Source organism: Lytechinus variegatus, chromosome 1 (assembly GCF_018143015.1).
Source record: "Lytechinus variegatus isolate NC3 chromosome 1, Lvar_3.0, whole genome shotgun sequence".
NCBI lineage: Eukaryota > Metazoa > Echinodermata > Echinoidea > Temnopleuroida > Toxopneustidae > Lytechinus > Lytechinus variegatus.
Window position 1 is genome coordinate 87635282 of NC_054740.1, and position 22786 is coordinate 87658067.

Consider the following 22786-nt stretch of genomic DNA (forward strand, 5'->3'; position numbering starts at 1 on the left):
TCTCATCACACATTTTTTCGAATTATTCATGTCTGTGTCTGTGTGTGTCTCTCTCTCTCTGAATTCCAATTTGAATATCTTACTCAACCTCTTTTAATTTTCATTCCTTTTTTCCCATAAGAATCCTGTTATACATCGTACTCAGCATAAAAAAGTGACATTTACAAAAGCACATCTCAATTGACTGAACAAAATACAGATCAGAAGTTCTTGTTTATCCATAAACACTGGTGTAAATAGACCCATTTACCCATTGATCATGTAATCCATATGAGGGATTAGTAAACTAACAAGTACACAACATATTTTTCTCATATATTTCTTTACCTTTTTGGCCAGAGAAAAGCATGAGATTGCTGCTGATAGCTGATTGGTCATCATCAACGGTGAACTTTAACCTCAAGGTCAATAGAAAGTCCCAATTCAAGACCCGAGCATACCTGATATATGGCATATAACCTGCTACAATACCACTGAAAGAGGGCCTGGTTATGACGATCACTGTCAAATAAAACAAATTTCACTAAAAACATAAGCTGTACATGTAAATTGAAATCACAGAAACATGATCTTATACACACTTTTCAACTATCATATATTGCCGTCAGTCAGAAATTATATTCAGAGCAACAGTTATTGAGATTATGATTTACAGGCAAGCGCAATCATAATTATCATCGTAGCAATATCCACAGCCAAAGCCACTGTCATTATTACAGTCATGACCAAGTCATAACCAGAGTCAAAGTCATAATATTGTCAAATTAATAGTCGTTCTTGTATGGCACAAAACAATTCTTTCAGACTTGACACTCGGGTTGATGCACAGTCACAGTCCTTGTCAATGTCAGTGACCTGTGCATTGTCAATTATTATTCTCATTCTCATTGCAATTTTTATTGATATTCTTAGTGCGGATACTACTGTCACTCACCTTCATCGCATATGATGCCTTGCCTGCCATATGGACACAAGCACAGGAAATCTTCATCAAGTGATACACATGATGCTCCTGCATGACAAGGAGACCCCTCACAATGATCAATTAGCCTTTCACACAGCACTCCACCATAAGGTATAGTACAGTCACATGACCATGTCGTGCCATCAGGTGACCTGAGGGATCGGTAGAAATCAGTAAAAATGGAGCTACACAGTTATGAACCTATTCTTCTGCATAAATCTATCTGTACTAAGTCCTAATATTTACATATAAATAGTACATTCCTTTAAACATGCTTACAGTGTAAAGAAAACAAAGATCATAACAGATATCAGATTTTCAATATCCTCAAGTGTTCAGGAAAAATATTCCAACCATTACCGGTATATATTTTGCACATGGTCTAGATATTATGAAGACCGCTCTGTGAATTGAAGATGAGGGGTCAAACTTACACAGAACAGGTTCCCCCATTGCGGCATGGCTGATATGAGCAAGGCTCAGTGGTCACGCATTCATCAATATTCCTGCCTCCCAATGAATCATCAAACAGCAAACTCTCAACTTGGTTGATCTCAAGAACTCGCATGCACCCCTGGTACCCTACGATGGGTGATGGGAGATCATCAGGGGCCATACCCTGGGGAGTACCTCCAAGGTACAGAGGGCCCAGTGGCAAGGGGAAGATGAAAGAGAAGATTTGGTTGGTTGTTTCTTGGTTGTTCACTGTGAGGGTAGCCCCACATATCATGGATGCAATGTATGGTCTTGTTTGGCTGAAACAAAAGAAAAATAAAACAGCAGTAATATACAGCAGGGTCTTGGTACAGAAATAGTTGCAGTTTAACTCTACTCAATTAATCAGAAACAAGTTACAGACGCACTATTCTGATTGGTTAAACATCAATTGTATTTGAATTTTAGAGTTGTGTTTGAACGCATATCCTTTGCAATAGTCCTCCGAAGGGACGTTATCATGTCACTAGAGTGACCATTACTTAATATATATATTTATTACACCATGACCTGAAAATTCAAGGGCACAGACATAAGGCCTTCACAGTACCTGTATGATGTGGAGACAATGCACTAAAAATATAATGAATTGTTCATGACAAGAATGAATCACAAACAATTGTTCTAATTATTCAAATACATGTAATAGTACTTTTCATAAGGCAATTAGATATTCACATTTTAGAAAACCTACATTGTAATCAATTTGCAAATTATTGGTGCCCAAATAAGTACACGGTGAAAAAGTTTTATCTTACAAAGAAATCATGCAAATGTAGACTACCAATTTACCTGATAAAAACTTCCACCAACTCATCTGTTGCTACGACAACGCTTGACTCCACCCTGACAACCTGACCCAGTCCACAGCTCATCTCATAGACTAGATGACTATCTTGAATGAACAGATGAATGAAGTCACTGGAGGAATCACTAACTGAATACAGAACAGTCCCTTCTGTTGCTGCTGTCTTTATACTGATGAAGATAGTGTTTGATGAAGAAGATGACCAATCCAGAGGAGCATACTCTAGATATGAGGTTCCATTGAACGAGGGAAAATGCACAGCACGTTCTACACGGAAAAATGGTACATATGAGAATGTTTGTTGCGTAAAATAATTCCTTAAATAAAAAAAACAATAATAAACCGTGCTGCCAATTAAATAGGTCTTATAAACTTTTTTATGCTCCTCATTATTATTTTCGCTCTCATTAATATACATGCTTATGTATTTAACATTCTATTATGATAAATATAATGCATGCATTTAATTTCCTTACACACGATACAAATCCAATCATTTAAACTTACCATTCTTATCAAATCTGTATAAAGTTTCAAGGGTTTTCAAAAATCTGTTAAAAAAGATTACATTATTGTTTCTCTAATTACCTACAATAACTGTACATGTTTGATAATTTGTTTGTTCTAGTTGTATTTATCTCTGTTGGATCTGGTCATGATCATACTATGTAATCCGTTGAACAATGTAGAAGTGAAAATACTATAAGAAAAGAAAATCACCTGTTTCACAGAGGCTTCCTGTAAACCTGAAGGTACAGTCACATTCAAAAAGTAGCTTCTCTCCTGATGTCTGATTTCTACACACCCCTCCATTCAGGCATGGAACAGTCTCACATGTACTTGGAGGTGAGGTTGTAGTGGAAAGTTCTATTGTTGTTGAGGGGGTAGAGGGTGGTGTTGTCACTTCTGATGAAGGTGTTGTCACTTCTGTTGTGGGCCTCGGTGTAGCAGAGACCATTGCTGATGAATATGATGATGTCATGGATGGGGTGATAGTAGGTGTTCTTGAAAGGGATGACTCTGATGTCAGAGTTGAAGGGTCATATGAGGTCACAGAAGCAGATGATGATATTGTGGTCTCAGATGATTTGCTGACAGGGAGGAAAGATGAACTTGGGAGTCCAATTAATGTTGATGATGTTTTACTTATCATTTCTGTACTGAAAGACCTATCATTGCTACTCATCAGAGATGCAGACATTGATGGAAGAACAATATTGGTCGACAGAATCAACGATGACATTATTAGTGGAGAGGAGCTCATTACACTTGAAGTGAACAGTTGTGAGCTTTGGAAAATTGATGTTTGAGTCTCAGTTTGCGTTTGTGGCCGTTGAGTGGTGATAGTGGACTGGGGCACAAGTGATGATGTCATCATGATATCTGATTGGCTAGGTGTCATCATGATCTGTGATTGGACTGAAGATGATAATGATGGAGTGGCTTGCGGGGAAGGTGAAGGAACAGGAGAAAACATTGAGGATGATGATGCCATCAGAGTTGGAGAAAATGGAGTTGATGAAGACAATTGCATGACTGTAGTTGATAATGAAACAGAAGGAAAAATTGTGACTGATGATATAGTTACTTCTGATGGCATGATTGTGGAGTAGAGTGGGGTGGTGAATGATGAAGGACCAATGCTTGTCATTGAGGGAGATGGAGTATCAGGTAGAGATGATAAGACACCAGTCTGACTCATGTCTGTTTCAGTAGATACCAAGGGTAAACTGGTAGATTCTATGGTGATAGTTGGGGTACTTGGACTAATCATGGAACGGAATGAGTCTGCAGGGAAACTAGTGGGTACCACTAAAGTAGAATCACTTCTTGGAAAGTTTGTTGACACAAAAGTTGAAGAGGATGCCATTGTGCTTTTACTTGGGATCAGACTCGATGACATAAAACGTGTCAGATCACTACTCTCATCTAATGTGGAATGAAAAGAGGAAAACTCTGTTGTTTGAGTGGATGACATCATATCTACTGTATTAGATAAACCACTTCCTGAAGATTCTGAAGGCATAGGTACTGATGTGACCGATGAACTGCCTCTTCTCAATGAAGTTGTTGCAAGGATGGACGTTTCTAAAGACATCTGATTAGATGACTGCATCGCAGTGTGCAGTGAGGTTCTGTCGAGTGAAGTAGATATCATTACCACTGTAGATACTGGTGTTTCTCTCACAGAAAATGTAGATGATTCTGAAGCAATTGAGCTTGAAATACTAGATGAGGTCAGCAATCTGGTCTCACAAGTAACACCAGTAAATCCAGCTGGACAAATGCACTGAAAACCAAAAGCCCATGTGAAGCAAAATGCTCCATTGGCACAAGGCTGACTGAAGCAGAAATCCCTTGACTCACAGCGTGTCCCAAAGAAACCTGGTGGGCACTCGCAAATGAAATCCCCTGGCTCAACTTGGCTGCATGTTCCATTATTCATACATGGCTCACTGAGGCATTCATCTATATCTATCCCACAATCCAAACCAGTAAACCCACTGCTACATATGCAGTTGTATCCATCAACACGGTCAACACATAGGGCACTGTTCTGGCAAGGCATGGATAAACATTCATCATAGTCCTCTTCACAGATGATTCCTTGGAAGCCTGGTGCACAGTAACACTCGTATCCATCTCCTGCTGCTTGTTGTCTACAGAGGGCACCATTCATGCAAGGTGATGACAGGCATTCATTGATATCTTCCATACACAACACTCCTGTCCATCCTGCATGACAAGAATTCATAGAAAGCAATTGAGATTATATCCGAGATTGTTGTGGTTGTGACATTGGAAAGAATGCCATTAGGTATCAACAAAGAGAATGCATGAAACAATGTGTCATGTTGCAACAGAAACTGTAATTCTGCCATCATATTATCATTCCTCCATAGCCAATCAGATAACAAATTTCATGGAAATAAAACAGAAGTATTAATGTATACAATGTGACTGGGTTCAGAATGGTTACGATAAAAAACAGATTTCTCCATCAACATTTAAAGTTTTGTTTTTTTAGACCTATTGAAGTGGTACATAACAGCAATGATCAAGAAAAGTTTGTTCTCCCTTGTCAAGTCTCTATATGATTCTGAAAAACGGTTAAATGTTTGTGATATATGTTGGCCAATTCATAGTAGTTTAAAAAAGTGACAATTAATTTCAATTAAAAGATGATAGCACCAACACTTCATTATCCTTAATTTCAACATGCACTGACAATGCCAAAACTGCCAAAGTGGAAGGGGGAGGGGGGGGGGGTTATATCTCATTTTGATTTTGTAAAGAGCTAATGTTTACCTTCTGCACATGTGCACATGAAGCTTGCCACCAGATCAGTACAGGTTGCTCCATTTTCACAAGGACTCGAGTTGCACTCATTGATGTCTATCTCACAGTAGACACCTGTGAAACCAGGTAAGCACTGGCAGGTGAAAGCTGGTCCCTGTCCATCCATGCATGTAGCTCCATTCTGGCATTGAGTGATGTTGAGTGCAGTGTCCATGCAAACATCAATGTCAAATTCACAATTATAACCTTATCAATAGAAAGAGGTATAATGAATTATTTTCATATCATCAAGTTGTGAAAAAAATATCTGGAAATGGAAATGCTACTCTAATGTATACACACATGCACATGTACATTCACAACATCTTATATTTATAGTTCTATAGTATTCCCTATTCTTTATCCAAAAAAATTACAGCAACTTGGTTGTATCATTTGGTCTTAAACTGCCAGAGTGTCTAATATCAAGTTGAATCAATAAAAAGTATATTTACCATTAGTCAAATGACAATTTGGCATGATATTCTGAGTGGGCTAATTGTAATTTTATATAGAATATGGGGTGGGATCAACAGGGTTACACAAAGTTATTCTAACCAAACTTGTCTAGGCTGACAGCAAGACTAAGGTAGATTCTGGTTGGCTTCCAAGAAAAATAAACCTCAGCAGTAAATAAGGACTTATTAGCTAAAGAACATAAGAACTGCCCATTTGTAGATTTGAAACAAACTGAAGTTTTGATAAAACTAATTTTTCACCTAACTGAGATGTCAACTGTGTAAATGTCATTAAATCTCTCCTCTCCTCTGGAAATCAAAACCGAAACCTGCAACATCTATTGAGATGTTTAAATAAAATATAACAAGTTGTGTGTGGTGCCCTGCAAATCAGAAGGAATGAACTAACCTTTCAGCTGTAAGAAAGCTTTTTACATTAACTATTTTTCAGTGCTACAGTTATTATTTTTATCCACATAATGCAAACCATCAATGAATCTTAATTGTGCTCTAATTCATATCTAATAACAAGTGGAATGCCTCTGGCCGTCTCACCTGCATCACGCGGTTCAATATAGCAGCAGTGCTCACTTTGAATACTACTCTAACTCGCACAAGATGTTCAGTGATACATGGTTACTCTTATTTCCCTTTTTTATGAACTAGACCAATAAACTTACAGAGATATGATGGTTATTCAACAAAAAACCCCAACATGGCCAAAGTTCATTGACCTTACATGACCTTTGACCTTGATCATGTGACCTGAAACTCGAACAGGATGTTCAGTGATACTTGATTACTCTTATGTACAAGTTTCATGAATCAGATCCATAAACTTTCAAAGTTATGATGGTAATTCAACAGATACACCCAATTCGGCCAAAGTTCATTGACCTTTGACCTTGGTCATGTGACCTGAAACGTGCACAGGATGTTCAGTGATACTTGATTACTCTAATGTCCAAGTTTAATGAACTAGACCAATAAACTTTCAAAGTTATGATGGTAATTCAACAGATACCCCCAATTCGGCCAAAGTTCATTGACCCTAAATGACCTTTGACCTTAATCATGAGACCTGAAACTTGCACAAAATTTTCAGTGATGCTTGATTACTATTATGTCCAAGCTTCATGAATCAGATCCATAAACATTCAAAGTTATGATGGGAATTCAACAGATATCCCCAATTCGGCCAAAGTTCATTGACTCTAAATGACCTTTGACCTTGGTCATGTGACGTGAAACTCATGCAGGATGTTCAGTGATACTTGATTAACCTTATGTCCAAGTTTCATGAACTAGGTCCATATATTTTCTAAGTTATGATGACATTTCAAAAACTTAACCTCAGGTTAAGATTTCGATGTTGATTCCTCCAACATGGTCTAAGTTCATTGACCCTAAATGACCTTTGACCTTGGTCATGTGACATGAAACTCTAATAGGATGTTCAGTAATACTTGATTAACTTTATGGCCAAGTTTTATTAACTAGGTCCATATACTTTCTAAGTTATGACATCATTTCAAAAACTTAACCTCAGGTTAAGATTTGATGTTGACGCCGCCGCCGTCGGAAAAGCGGCGCCTATAGTCTCACTTTGCTTCGCAGGTGAGACAAAAATTGTATATGCAAAAAACTTACCTGTGTATCCAAACACACATGTACATGTGTATCGATTAACAAGGTCGTTACACTGGCCTCCATTCATACAAGGGGAGCTTTCACACTCATTAACATCCTCGGTACAATTGAACCCTTGAAAGCCCGGGTCACATTCGCATCGGTATCCATTCACTTCATCAATGCAGCTGTATTGATACAAAGAATTTCATCAAACCAACATGTTTGTACAATGTCTTTACTTAATGAATAAAACAATTTGACCATATGAACACATTACTAAGCTGTAATTACATCAGTTAGCAAAAAGAATATATTGTCTCCAAACTAATGTGTTGTCATACTTAATCAAAATATGGATTTATATTATTTCTCATGCAAAATAACTATAAACAGAAAAATATTCAATACACTCTCTAAAACGTGTTAAAAGACAAATCACATCGGTAAGAAGTCAACTTAGCCAGAATGTAACTCTAAATGAATCTTAAATCTATATATATATAAAGTTTATAAGGGCTGCATGAAAAGTGTTTTACAGCTGAAACAATTCACTAGTACTAGCTGCACGTCAACTCTTTATCAATGTCGTCAGGGCCAAAGTCATATCTTTTTCAAAAATTAGCACCAAAGATGAAAATAATAACACTTTGATTAATCTTGGGGTCTTTACCCTTTCTTCAGGAATCAACCCATTATGTGCGCATTCTCAGAATTACGTTCACATAAAACACACCAACCCCAACCAAAGGTTCTATGTTTCTCACACAGTGAAGTGCTAGATAATTAAATAGACCATACCTGCCATTACTGCATGGATGTGGAAGACAATCATTAATGTTGTCCTGACAGTTCAAACCTGAGAACCCAGCCACACATAAACACTCATATTGGTTGATGTCATCCACACAGGTTGCACCATTCAGACAAGGCTCTGAAAGACATTCTTCAATGTCATCTTCACACAGGACACCTAATAGGATGCAATCAATCAATCAATTTAAAGATCATTTAAAAATGATGAAAAACTACTTAGAAAGTGAGTTGGGAGAGAGGCCCAAGGTGATCTTGAATTATGCTGGTGCAAACATCCCAAGAGAATTTCAGTAAATGATTGGTCAGTGATTTTTTAACTTACACTTGTTATAAGTGACTAAAATCCTTGCATTTGGATGACTGATCAAATGTATCAATGAAATCAATGACAATATTCCTTGTGAAATGCTTGTTAAGAGCAATAATTCAACCATTTGCCAACACACAAAACAATATTATTTCCTCAAATGATTCTCCTAATATTAGATATGAAAAACTTAAATTCATTTCAGGGACATATTAAAAAAATTCACAAATCTCTTTTTATCTTTACAACAAAAAACATGCTTAATTCTACGTGCTATCCCAAAATCTTTCATATACCTGTATATCCAGGAACACAGACACATTGATAGCTATTGAGACGATCTATACAAGTAGCTCCATTTAGACAGGGTTCTGATTCACATTCATCGATATTATCTGTGCAGTTGGCTCCATTCCATCCAGCAGTACAATTACATGAGAACCTGTAAACACATTATGAACAGTTCATTTGTAAAACAATACATACATACCAATGCATTATAAAAAAGCATGTCCTCAAAGGGACAAAAGAGAGCAAGTATTGAATAGTTAAATTACTAATGGCTATTTCATGAAGGTGCTCTTAAGTTACTCATAACTTTACTCATGAATAGTAATTCTTTTTTGCACTAACATCAAAGTCCACTGTTTAAGTATAAAGCAAGCCCGTAGCCAGGGGGGGGGATTCAATCAAACCCCCTTCCCCCAATTTTTAAAAGCAAGAAAAAATGAGGGAGGAAAACAGTTTTTTTAGGGACGACATGCTCAACGATTTTCACAGATGCCTTTTTTTTTTGCTTGTCAAAATTTTCAGCAAAGGAAGAGAAATAATCAAACCCCCTAATTGAAAACCCTGACCGATGGGGCTGTAAAGGACTGAATGTGTAAACAAATCTTAATATATACATTATACATACAAGAGATTTTGCAATTTTTTGTGATATATGTCATTTTCTCTAACTATTAAAAACAAAAGTTATTGATTCAAAACATGAAATGCAGAATTATTTTTCATAACAGGGTCAATACGTAGTAGAACCAATCCCTTACCCATTAATACCATCCACACAGGTTCCTCCATTAGCGCAGGCATCAGGAAGACAATCGTCAATATTCTCTTCACAATGGATACCACTAAAACCAATTGAACAGAAACATTGATATCCAGCGACTTCATCGAAGCATGCTGCTTCATTCAAACATGGTGAGGATGCACATTCATTGGTGTTCACTTCACAGTTGTAGCCCTCAAAGCCTATAGGGAGAATTCAGGAGAGACAAAGATGGTACAAATCCTAAGTATAAGTAAATCAAAAGTAGATGCCAAGTAATGATTTATAGAAACTGGCTTTGCCCGAGAACTAGGTTTACTAAATACAATGTAAACACAACAGAAATCACTTACCTTCCAAACAGGTACACCGATAACTCCCATCCACTTGCGTGATACAGGTTGCATTATTTTGACATTGGTCGAACCCTGGGTCACAAGGGTCAAAGGTCACATTGCAGTATGTCCCTGTGAAGAAAGGCTGGCAGTCACATCTAAACCTGTCTGGTCCATTGAGACAGCGAGCACCGTTCTGACAAGGATTAGAGTCACATTCATCAACATCTTGATCACAGGTGGTCCCCATCCAACCAGAAGGACAGATACATCTGAAACAACAAAGGAAGATGAATGATCCATCACAGTATAGGATTCAGTAAAAAGGAGGGGGTGCAATATTTTGTTTTGGTAAACATATTACTTGTTTCTCTTAGGAACTGACTTGAATCCGTCTATCATCAGGACATAAAGAGATTAACGGATAGATTTCATTTGTCTTCCAAGTCTTCTTTATCCAATACCTCTGAGTGTTTCCTATTAGAAAACAGCAGGGGGGGGGTCCTTATAATTTAAAGTAAGAAGTATTTTTACTTTTTCTATACTATCAATACTATTAATGTTTGATTTAGCACCGTAAAAAAAGGCATTTGCAATAATGGGTACAGTGTAGGCAACAATGCTACTCCACAAAAATCAATGTTAACAGTTTTACATTCACAAACTGGAAGTACTCACTCAAATCTGTTGAAGTGATCTATGCAAGTGGCTCCATTCAAACATGGGTCAGAAGAGCACTCATCTATCTCAATCTCACAAAAGTTTCCTTCATAGCCTTCGATGCAGTGACACTGGTAAGCCTGATTCAAGTCTTCACAAGTAGAATTATTCTGAGAGAAAAAGTAATTGACACATCTAATTAAATTTCAACATGGATATGTTGATTTATACAACTTTTCTATCACTTGAAATTCTTATTTATGCATTACACATGCATATCACTCTATTTCCGGCATCCTGATATCTGTTATAAGGATTTAGGAATGCCCTCTAAAACAACAATTACATTTAACATGCATAAATATGGATATCATCAATCAGTGTGAGTTAACTTCACTAAAGCAATAACCAAACACTGTACAATTATTTGAACACTAAAGTTATCTCAATTTTGATCTTGATGGGGGAGAGAGATCACATATCTTTCTGCTATTTCCTTACTCTTGCTAAACTAAGAACCGGATATTGTTTTCATTTATTTCAAGGTCTTATCAAAATTGTAATTGGCATCAGTATAAAACAGAGACCCCTTTTCCATATCCATTTGATATTAGATCAAAAATGCAATGTATAATGCATACCACTATCATGCTGGTTTCACCACCCAAATTTGTGTAAACATACCTGACACATATTATCCACACAGTCATCAATGGGCAGACTACAATCCCTGCCAGCCCAGCCAGGTTCACATAAACATGAGAAGCCAAGTATACCATCAATACATAGGCCATTGCCACTGCATGAATTGGGAGAACAGTCATTGATGTTCACTTCACATCGCTGACCTATTGGATGAAACATAGTGGGTCATTTGTATAATTTACAATGCTTGAAATAATAACTGAATGTTAAATATCCAGTGTTGAAATATACAAAATTAAGATAAATAGATACATGTAAATGTAAAAGTTAATTCTACATATGAGAAATATCTATATTCAGTAATTATGGATACATCATTGATTAAATTGATAAACAGATACAAAAACACAGTAAATAATTGGATTGTATAGTCATTAAACAAAATTAGCAAGAAAACCTTAAATGAAATATGTCTCACCCATGAATCCAGTATTACAGGCACAAAAGAAGCCCAGTGGGTAGGTCTCAAGGTCATTGACAAAGTCAGTGCAGTTGGCATTGTTCTCACATGGAAAGACCTGACATGGCAGAAGAGAGCAGTTGTCCCCACGGTATGGAGTAGGACAGAGACACTGGTATGAGTTGATACCATCTAAACATGTCCCTCCTCTCAAACAAGGCTCTGAAGCGCACTCATCAATGTTGATCTCACATTCTACACCTGCATAATTTGATATGAAAGGAGGAAATGATATGAATTAAAGCATGTTTGTGTGACAATAATGAGAATCAATCAGTCAGGTCCTTCTACGAACCAATTGTAAATCTTTATGTTACCCCCCCATCCTACATGTAGGTAAGATGGTAAATTGCTGATTCGTCTAAATTGCCAACTTGTCCATCGTCATCACATGGTCTACCTTCATTTAATAGTCTAATGCTATTCCGTCCATCAACATTTCGTCTAACAACCATTTGGTCCAATTATCACTTTGTCTAATCACCAGTTCGTCTGACCATTTTGTCTCATAATAAGCTGGTCTAATATTCATTTCATTTTAATTCATTTTGCCCAAGTAACACTTAGTCCAATTAGACCACACAGTATGACTAATTAGCTATTGGACCAACTGGTTACTCGACAAAATGGTGAGTGGACAAAATTGTAATTAGACCATGTGGATAGTGGACGAACTGATGGTAGACCAAATGTCAGTAAACGAGTTGGTAATTGGACAAATGATAAACCTGTAAATTGATATCTGAGAACAACATTTATCATTATTGTCAAGAATGTGTTTCAATTTCAAATCAAAGTTAATGAGTTAATACACATGAAGGTAATTACAAACAGTTGAGTCACTACTTCACGTATTACCAATAAAACTTTTCACTTAACCCTGTTAAAAGCTTGTGGGGAAAATCATCTGATCCACTATATCATAGATACATTTGCATTTCATCAATATGTTATCAAAATCAAAACTTAAATGAATAGTCTGTAAGAAAAAAAAAGTAATACGGATAAGTAGTTGTAATAGTAAACATGCAGGCTAAACAGTAAATCACTGCAAATTAAAAATCTTACATGTAGTTAGACTTAAAAAAGGGTTAACTTATAAGGTTGGAAGAATCATTTGCTAATTTTTTAACCTGTAAATCCTGGTAGACAAAAGCAAACATATCCATTGATTTCATCAACACATTCTCCATTATTTTGGCATGGATCTGAGTCACACTCATCAATCTCGATCTGCAAGAGAAAAGACAATACAGGTGCCAAACATTTAAAAGAACACATAAACATTATAGCCTATTTCAGGTTGATTTGTGGCACTTACTTACAGAGGTATATTCATGTACATGTATAACAGAAATATCAAGAAATAAAACAGCAATATCCAAATGAATTATCTCCACACAGGAATTATCTCCTCTTAGGAATAAAAGATTGAATTTCAAGAAACATGTTTGTAAAATGCAGGGCTTTTCTGGTACATGGAATAGCTAAAGTGTAATGTTATATCAGCCAAATTATGAAGGTTACTGGCATCAACAAGAACTTGTAAGATATCAAATCAGTGGCATACTATGAATTCACACTAACCTATCCCACTGCTTGACAAGTTTATTCATGAACCTAATGTTACCATTTCAAACTACTTGTATTTACCTGTACAGCAGGCAAATGAAGGGTTTTCAACAAAAAATACAAAAGATTAGCTGAAATTTTTACTAGTCATTGGTCATCTCCCGAAACATGCAGAAGATGAAAACATGTTGTCAGGACATTGTTCACTGGAGTCATAGGGCTATTAATGTGTGTTACACTCTGTTTAGGGAGTTAGTATTAAGTAGAGTTCTAAGATTGATGTTTACAACTATGAGTGGCATAAATTATTCATGAAAATATGTTTTCTGTAACCTACCTAATTCAGAGGTCTTCTGACTTACCTCACAGAGTTTTCCTGTAAACCCAGGAAGACACAGGCAAGTCACATCAGCAATCCCATCTAAACATGTCCCTTCATTTTGGCATGGATCACTCAGGCATTCGTCAACATTGATTTCACAGTTAGGTCCTGCCCAACCGTTTAAACAAAAACAGCGATATCCAGCTAGTAGATCCACACAGAGACTTGTATCTGGATTGCAAGGAGAGGACAGGCATTCATCTATTTCCTGGTCACATAAGCGGCCTTCATATCCATCGGTACATTGGCATGTATAGGACAGGAGGCCGTCAATGCAAGTGGACCCCTGAGCACACTCATTATTAATGCACTCATCGATGTTAACTTCACATTGCTCTCCTGTGAAAGCTGGGCTGCATTCACAGACATATCTAGCAAAGAAGTCCATGCAGGTTGCATTGTTTAGACAGGGGTTGGATGCACATTCATTGATCTCCACTTCACAGAACATTCCTTGCCAGCCAGTGGAACAAGCACACTGAAACATCCTATTGACTGAATCAGCTCCTTCACCCCCTCCATTTGAAATTGTAGGGGTGGTCAGTTCAATATCTTGGCAAGTTCCTCCATTTAAACAAGGGTTCTGATTACAAGTCAGTATAGTTACATTACAGAACATCCCTGTAAAACCTGGTAGACAGTAACATGTATAGCCCTCCACTCCATCAATGCAAACACTGTCAAATTGACAGAGATTTCCAATGCAGTCATCTACATTCTCTTCACAAAATTGTCCCTCAAAACCTGCCAGACATTGGCAGCGAAAATCCGCAATCAAATCCACACATGTCCCTCCGTTAGTACATATGATGTTTCCCACTTGGCAATCATCAATGTTCACTTCGCAGTTTAGCCCTTCAAAACCAATTGCGCATTCACAGCTATAGGCATAGGAATCCAATGCCTCCTGGCATGTTCCATTGTTTTGGCAGGGGTTGGATGTGCATGGTGGGAGGAGATTACAAACAGGGTCAAACGGCCGGGAGTCAGCAGGACATAGGCAGGTGTAGCCACCGATATCATCCATGCAGGTACCAAGATTGCAAGGATTTGATAAACACTCATCAATGTTGACTTCACACAGTGATCCAGTGAAACCTGGTGCACAGATGCAACTGTAAGACATGAAGAGAATAAGAGATCCATGTGCCTTAGTTACTACTGGTAACCCCTAACCTAAAGATTGTACCTAAAAATTGAATTAAAAATCATTTCAGATTAAGACTATCATTGCAGGAACAAAGTCTACCTATTAGAGGTAACTCTTGACCCCCCAAAAATTCTCCTATAAATAATAAAGGTAAAATATCAAAGACAAATATAAAATCTAGTCTATATATATATGTTGATCTTCGATAAGTTACATAATTGCCCAAGCGAAAGCAATTTCTCAGACAAGATTATGCAGAGCATGTTAATTCTCTCTTAATTTGATTGCATTATCTCATGACATGTAACTATCTGTAAACTTGGGTGAAACTAAAATCTATAACATCTATTCAAATGTTATTTGATTGTAAATATTAGGAAAGATAAACAAATCCTGAAAAGAGAGACATCTGCTGAAGCAAACTCACCTGTAGCTATCAATACCATCTATACATGTGGCATTGTTCTCGCATGAATGAACTTCACATTCATCTATGTTGACCTCACACAGCTGACCCCTGAACCCGGAACTGCACACACAGGTGAAGTTATCTATCTCATTGATACACATCTCCGTTGTGTTTGTCATACAAGGGTTGGAAGCACATTCATCAACGTCCTCAGAACAATTTCTGCCTTCATATCCTGTGAGAAAGGACAGGAAAGAAGGAAAAGAATGGGAACTCAATATTTAAAGGTAATATTGACACATTCAATTTTTTACAGATGTTTATCATTGTAGCAAATTGTGCGTCCACTGTATATTCTCCCAAGCCAAGTTTCAAAAATACAATTGCAGTGGCAATCATCAGTGAGATTCCTCTTTTCTTAGCTTTATTGGTTTCAAAAAGAAAATATGGTGTTATGGCAAAGGGGTAGATAAAAAGAAAAAAAGTCAGTATATTGCTCAATTGAAGAGTTTGAAGAAGAATCCACTCCATTGATAAAAGTGAAATATGGGTTTAATTGTAATTGAAAAAAAGATTACCTCACAATTACTTCACATTACAGTACTTATTCTTCTTCTTTTTTTTGCATGTATACACAAAGACAAAACTATCGTCACCTGAACTACAAATGCAGTTGAAATCATCAACCCCATCCTCACAAGAGCCTCCATTAAGACAAGGGTTCTCAGCACAGTCATCAATGTTGATCTCACAGTTATAGCCCTCATAGCCTGCACTGCACACACAGCTATAGTTATTGAACAGATCTATGCAAGAGCTGTTGTGTAAGCAGGGCTGACTGAAACACTCATCAATCTCATATTGACAATGGTCACCGACGTAACCTACAACACAGACAATCAAACACATATGCAGAACATATTATGAGGGTCATCTGAAAACAAATAGGTACATGCATTTCCTAAACTTAATGACAATCAGTACTGAATTTCAAAGAAAATTTTCATTAAACTACTTAACAGGACTTGCATATTTTCCTTAATATTATTTTTCAAAGCTTTTTCCTATTCCAGTTTGTGCTTACAATAAACCATAGTAAATTGCAACCATTCATTACTTTGGCATACATGCACCTACAAAAAATGGATTTTGACTGATGTGATCATATCCCACAATAAGTCTGTTTTCTCATACATCATGTTTGTTTATAATACTTTGCTATCTTAATTCAGCCATTCTGTAAGACAAGACTTCTATGTTTTCTTTAAAATGCTAAAAATGACATATTTACCAGGCAAGCAGTAACATTGATAAGAATTGATCTCATCCAAACAGAATGCATCATTAAGACAGGCATTGGAAGCACACTCGTTTATCTCCATTTCACAGCTGTGTCCATGGTAACCTTAGAATAGAATATCAGTATGACATATTAAAATTATTACATAATGGAATTATACATCAAAACATACAAACATAATTCAAAATGATAGAGAATAATGGAATAAATGCATAGATATACAAAAAGTGAAATACATGAATAAAAATACAGATGTTGTATACCAACTACAGTATTGGAGACAAAAGTAATTATCATAATACCAATCGAATAAATACTGCCTGTCAGTTAGATTGAAATCATGACAATAAAGATGGAAATACATTGCAATTTAAATTTTGACAAAATAAACTTCTAAATGGTACACCGTCACTTGGGAGATTGGCAGTTCAGTTGCAATGTTAATTTGGTCTTCATGACTACCACACAGATATGGCTTGCCGACTTTGTACAATTGATTTCAAGGTAAAAATTACAATACAATAGTTTGCGCAAGATGTAGTAATGTTGGGATGCACTACTCAACTGAATGTGTGAATGGACTGCAAAACAGTATCAAAATATTTGTTGATCAAACAGTATGGAGTGCACAGACATACCATATTTCAGGCCTACATTTAGAATAACACCAAACATGTCCATGTTCCCTGCTTAACTTTGGAGAATCTTTCATTGAAACACTGTATCTATCTAAACTTATCCAAAAAGAAAATCAGATATTTGTTTTACCTGGTGCACAGACACAGCTGTAATTGTGACCATCTTCTGTCTCAGAGCAGCTGAGGGCACCATTTTGGCAAACGTCTAAGGCACAAAGATCTAGATCATTATCACAATGGGTTCCATTGAATCCTGTAGTATTGAAAATAATATGAAAAAGAAAAGAAAACATTGTACATTATCTGCACAAATGAAGTTCAGCACAAATGAAGTTCAGCAGCAATCATTTTATGAAGACGTGCAGAAGCAGCACAAGCATAGAGAGTTCTTATGATGAATGTATAATCAGAAGCTTGATATGTATGCCAAGATTACATCAGGATTATCATTAATCCATTTATATCCAATTTACAGCATTCAACTCCCTGTAAAGAATTTCGCTTTGACTTTGATTGTTATTAATATAGATAGCATAAGGTAACTATCTAGGTTTTCCACTTGACATTTTATGTACATGAATCAAGTTATTTTCCTTACCAATGCTACAGATACATGTATACATATTAGCTCCATCAATACAGGTTCCTCCATTTCGGCATGGGGATGATTCACATTCATCAATATTGAGGGAACAGTCTGGTGAAGTATATCCTGCAGGGCACATGCACTGATAACCATTGATTTCATCCATGCAAATACCCCCATTAGCACATGGACTGCTCCTGCACTCATCGACATCTATCTCACAGTCTTGTCCTCCAAATCCTGGGGCACAGAGACATTGGTAGGTAGTGGTATCATCTACACAGGTAGAGTTATTTGAGCAATTGTGATTGCCACAGTAATCTATGTCCACTTCGCACCACTGACCAATGTAACCTACTGGACACTGGCATGTGAATCCATTCGGGTTCTCCACACAGGTTGCATCATTGGTGCAGTTGTGTGTGTCACAGAAGGGGATGTTGGTTTCACAGTTTTGTCCAGTGTACCGGGCTATGCAAAGGCATGAATATGATGAGCTGTCAATTATTTGGCAGGTTCCATTATTTTGGCAGGGGTAGAAGGAGCAGTTGTGGAGTGGACTTTCACAATTGATACCTGGTAAACAGGAACGAATAAGATCATTAGAAACTTATACCGAATGGTCTGATACTGAAAACTGATATAACATTTTCAATCAGCAGTATTTTGGTTTTGGAAGTCATATTACTTGGCTAATCAATCTTCTTTTCAATAATCTGACTCTCCCTTTAATATACTCTTAACATCTCTATCTAGTTACATTATTATCATCAATTTTTTCAATCAGGATTTTCCCTCTAACAAAGGTTTACCAACTTTCACACCATCCTTCCACTTCTTTCTGTCTTGAGCATTCTCTTTATTCAGATCAAACTTACTGCTTTCCTTCTTCATAATATCTTTCCATGTAATCTTTGGTCTTCCCTTTCCTTTTATGCCATCCACTTCAAGATTCCACACTCTTTTCACAAATCCATCATCTTCCCTCCTCAACACAAACCACTTCAAGAGAGCTACACTATGTATGAAGCCATGAATGGTTTGAAACAAGCCAATTGCATTTACTTACAAATCTATCCCAATTGCTGATCTTTATTTCTAAAAAACACAATGGTTGAAACTTGACTCACCTGCAAAGAGTTCTGGATTGCATGTACACTGGTAGGCATCCACCAAATCTACGCATCTGCCTTCATTCATGCAAGGATCTGATATGCACTCATCAATCTCTACATCACATGTCATACCAGTATAGCCATCCTGACATAAACAGAAGAAGAAATCAATGAGATCGATGCACTCTGCATCGTTCTCACAAGGACTAGAAGCACAATCGTCTATGTTCGTCTCGCAGAACTGGCCGCTGTATCCAGGGCTGCAATCACATCTGATGAAGTAATATCAAGAGATTGCTTTAGTCACAACCTCTATCACTGTTTTTTTTAACGCTCATTATTACCATCATAACCACCACCATCATCATAATTTTTATCACAAGCATTATATTAGCAACTAAACAAAAAACTTCTGCAAAAACGATAAGAATCATGATATCCATTTAGCATCTAATGTGGAGTATACATTAGGTTCTGTGTCGTAATACTTTAAATATTCTTGGTAAATGATTAAACACAATACAAATATATTTTTCAATATTCTCCATTAGGACCTCCATATCCTACTACATCATACTCCACAATTTCCATTTCAAATGCTCAGATTCATGAGGAAACTACTTATACATGCAAATAAGATGAAACCCCACAGTATAAGCTTAAACAGACATAAGCAAGACAATCTGTCAGAAAAGTTCAGAAGTATGTACTTTGAATTTATTTGAGCTACAAATATTCCTTAAATACATACATGTATATTACTGTTTGATTCATGCTTTTCCTGACAAGCTTGCAATTCTGATAATGAAAATAAGAAATGAATCATGCCAGCAAAGATCACAAATACATGAATTTTACCTGAAATTATTGATTTCATCAAGACAGGTAGCTCCATTTTGACAAAGGTTTGGTTGGCACTCATCAATGTTTGTGGAACAGTTCTGATCTGTGAATCCTGATCTGCAAACACAGGTATAGCCTCCTAAGAAACTGCTACAATTTGCTCCATTTTCACAAGGCTTGTAAGGAAAAAAGGTATTTTAAAAATCTAAATTAAAATATGAAAATAAAAGTAAAGGAAATTAATAAAATGCACACAGGGAAAATATAATGCTAGGTGTTGTTTTATCAATGTTTTTCATTCACTTTCATTTAGCAAGGGGTCATTAACCTATCACCCTGTCATTTACTGATTTGAGGAGTTATTGCCAAACAAAATAATACAGATGGATGACATATGTGTCCCTTGATTTTTACTCTACAAAATCAAACTGAATTCAAGTAATGGTACTCAATGGATAATCTATACATAGTAGCATTATCAAGGGTGACTGATCTTCCTATCCCTCTTTGTTTTGCTCCATACACCTGTACTGGCAGGGTTGGAAATACATATACACGAGGGCGACAGGTGATTTTGCCCCCATGACAACCCCAACTGCCCCTAAAATGCCCCCAAATGCATGCTTTGGAGCGACCACTCTTTCTATAGTAGCCCCAAGATCTGTCACAAACAATATCTAATATTATTTAGAAAATCAATATGGCATAATTAATAATAATTGTAAATTTATATTGAGCAATTTCTATTTGGATATACTCAACTGCGCATTACAATACATAATAGATAAGCAGAAAAACAGTTATTAAAAGGATACGCAAAAATTTTAAAAGTAAATTTAAGTTTGCTAAATTAATCGAAGAAAATAAGTAAAGATTAATTATTTCTACAAAATACATAACAAAAAACATGAAAAAGTGACTTATTTATTAAAAACTCTCTTGAAAGAGGTGGGATTTGCATTTACTGCATAATAGCTTGTTGCGCTTAAAAAGTAGCACTTAAAATGAAAGAAATAGCCCCAAAAATCATGCAATCGCCCCAATGTGGGAAGAAATAAATATGTATTTCCTACCCTGTGTACTGGTATATGAGGAATGAGTACAATGGTTGTAATTTTAACTGACTGGCATCCAGTAATAGGCCAGGTGTTTTCAGTTTACACCTCTTTCCACAGCAGCCTGGTTAAGTGGCATGTCATGGACAAACATCATCTCAATATCAATTCTAAAATCAGGGATGCACAGAAATTGCACCTCCTTACAAAGACTTATCACCAGCGAGGGCTTAAATTAGATACCTTCTGACCTCTGATGCATGTGGCCTCTTTTCTGAGGAAATTTACAGCAACTGGGTCCCAGCAGCCAATCACAATCAAGGTTTCCAGTTGTGATTCTTTATGAAATGGGCTCCTGGTCAGGTTAAACAAAAATGACCTATCAATCGACGTCACTGAATTTCTGACCTTGAATTGAGATATTTTAGGGCAAGTGCACTTTTCTATTGGGCACAGTTCTATATTTCAGCACCAACATTAAAAATCAGTGAATAAAGTATGGAAGGCCATGGCTTGCCATATTATACAAATGTATGCATACCTGTTCTAAGCAGAAATCTCTCTCCTCCTCACATGTAGTCCCACTATACTCAGGTGGACAGAGGCAAGTAAAAGAACCAATCTCATCAATGCATGTTGAATTGTGCTGGCAAGGATTGGAATCACACTCCTGAATCTCTTCCTCACAATAAATACCTGAATAGACACAATCAAGGTTTGTTTAAAACATATGGAATTAATTAGGGACTTTTATGTAAAAATAAATGCAGCATTATTTGCAGGAAGCAATTTGTTAAAAATTTGAGCGATTTCTTCATATCCCAGGTTACTGCAAAAAAGAAAAGTGCAGTGTATCACACACTGTACAAGAAATTTTATCGTAAATCTTCATAAACAAATACCAAATGACAGTTGATGCAACAACAAAAACAGCAACACATCTGGAATGAGAGATATTGCCCAACAGAGCATTGTCTCACTGTAGATTGTGTCATTGGTATGTTCAGTTCTTGATCTTAGCCTACAAACTACCCAAGCTATATAATCTGGATTAATCATAAGTCACATCTGGGAGCTTTATGCATGCTTTGCCTCCATCATGACAAGTTTGGGACAGTAAAAGTTTGCTGTAATGGCTCACCCAAGTAAAACCAACCAAATTTTATTTTTTTATCAAAATTTGAAAAAATAAAATGAATATGCTGACCTAACAATATTTAAATTTTCATTTTTACCTCCATTTTTAGCCAAAAAAGTCCAGATGATAAGACAAATTGTGTGGCAGAACATTGTTTACATGTATACTGTAAGCAAATGACATTCAGGTAAGGTAGACCCTTGTTCTTCACTATACATAGCACTATGATATATGTGAAGCGTCCCCACTGCAGAGACAAAAAAGAGCTTTTCATATCATATCTCAAAAAGAAAACAAAAAAAGACTGACACACCCTGATTTTCCCTCTTATAGGGGAGCCTTACCTTCAAATCCATGATCACAATCACATCTGAAAGCTTCTTGAGATACAGTAACACATGATCCATTACGACATAGGTCAGGAATACAACTACCAAGTATATCAGAGCAGTTGAGACCTACATGTATGACACAAAATAAAATTAACAATAGATGTTTACATTTACAAAATGGTAAAGATGAATAAACCAAAGCTAATAGTAACATAAGCAATTAATTGCAGAATGTATAT

At 36.5% G+C, this 22786-nt stretch overlaps 1 protein-coding gene across 1 annotated transcript in view; it reads right to left on the reverse strand.

The window, feature by feature from the left end:
• LOC121426822 (protein eyes shut homolog) overlaps window positions 1–22786 on the reverse strand; it is a 70267-nt gene that overhangs the window by 39352 nt on the left and 8129 nt on the right. The window contains exons 4-28 of the mRNA XM_041623224.1: window positions 22560–22673; window positions 21619–21773; window positions 20038–20198; window positions 19195–19451; window positions 18077–18640; window positions 17609–17731; window positions 16832–16945; window positions 16197–16424; window positions 15559–15775; window positions 13962–15096; window positions 13161–13260; window positions 11986–12228; window positions 11547–11710; window positions 10881–11032; window positions 10221–10474; window positions 9866–10070; window positions 9113–9258; window positions 8495–8666; window positions 7715–7881; window positions 5577–5813; window positions 2988–5003; window positions 2252–2534; window positions 1399–1719; window positions 935–1116; window positions 328–501 (exon numbers count right to left, since the gene is read on the reverse strand). Of these exons, the coding sequence (XP_041479158.1) occupies window positions 328–501; window positions 935–1116; window positions 1399–1719; window positions 2252–2534; window positions 2988–5003; window positions 5577–5813; window positions 7715–7881; window positions 8495–8666; window positions 9113–9258; window positions 9866–10070; window positions 10221–10474; window positions 10881–11032; window positions 11547–11710; window positions 11986–12228; window positions 13161–13260; window positions 13962–15096; window positions 15559–15775; window positions 16197–16424; window positions 16832–16945; window positions 17609–17731; window positions 18077–18640; window positions 19195–19451; window positions 20038–20198; window positions 21619–21773; window positions 22560–22673 (7884 nt within the window). The remainder of the gene's footprint in view (window positions 1–327; window positions 502–934; window positions 1117–1398; window positions 1720–2251; window positions 2535–2987; window positions 5004–5576; window positions 5814–7714; window positions 7882–8494; window positions 8667–9112; window positions 9259–9865; window positions 10071–10220; window positions 10475–10880; window positions 11033–11546; window positions 11711–11985; window positions 12229–13160; window positions 13261–13961; window positions 15097–15558; window positions 15776–16196; window positions 16425–16831; window positions 16946–17608; window positions 17732–18076; window positions 18641–19194; window positions 19452–20037; window positions 20199–21618; window positions 21774–22559; window positions 22674–22786) is intronic.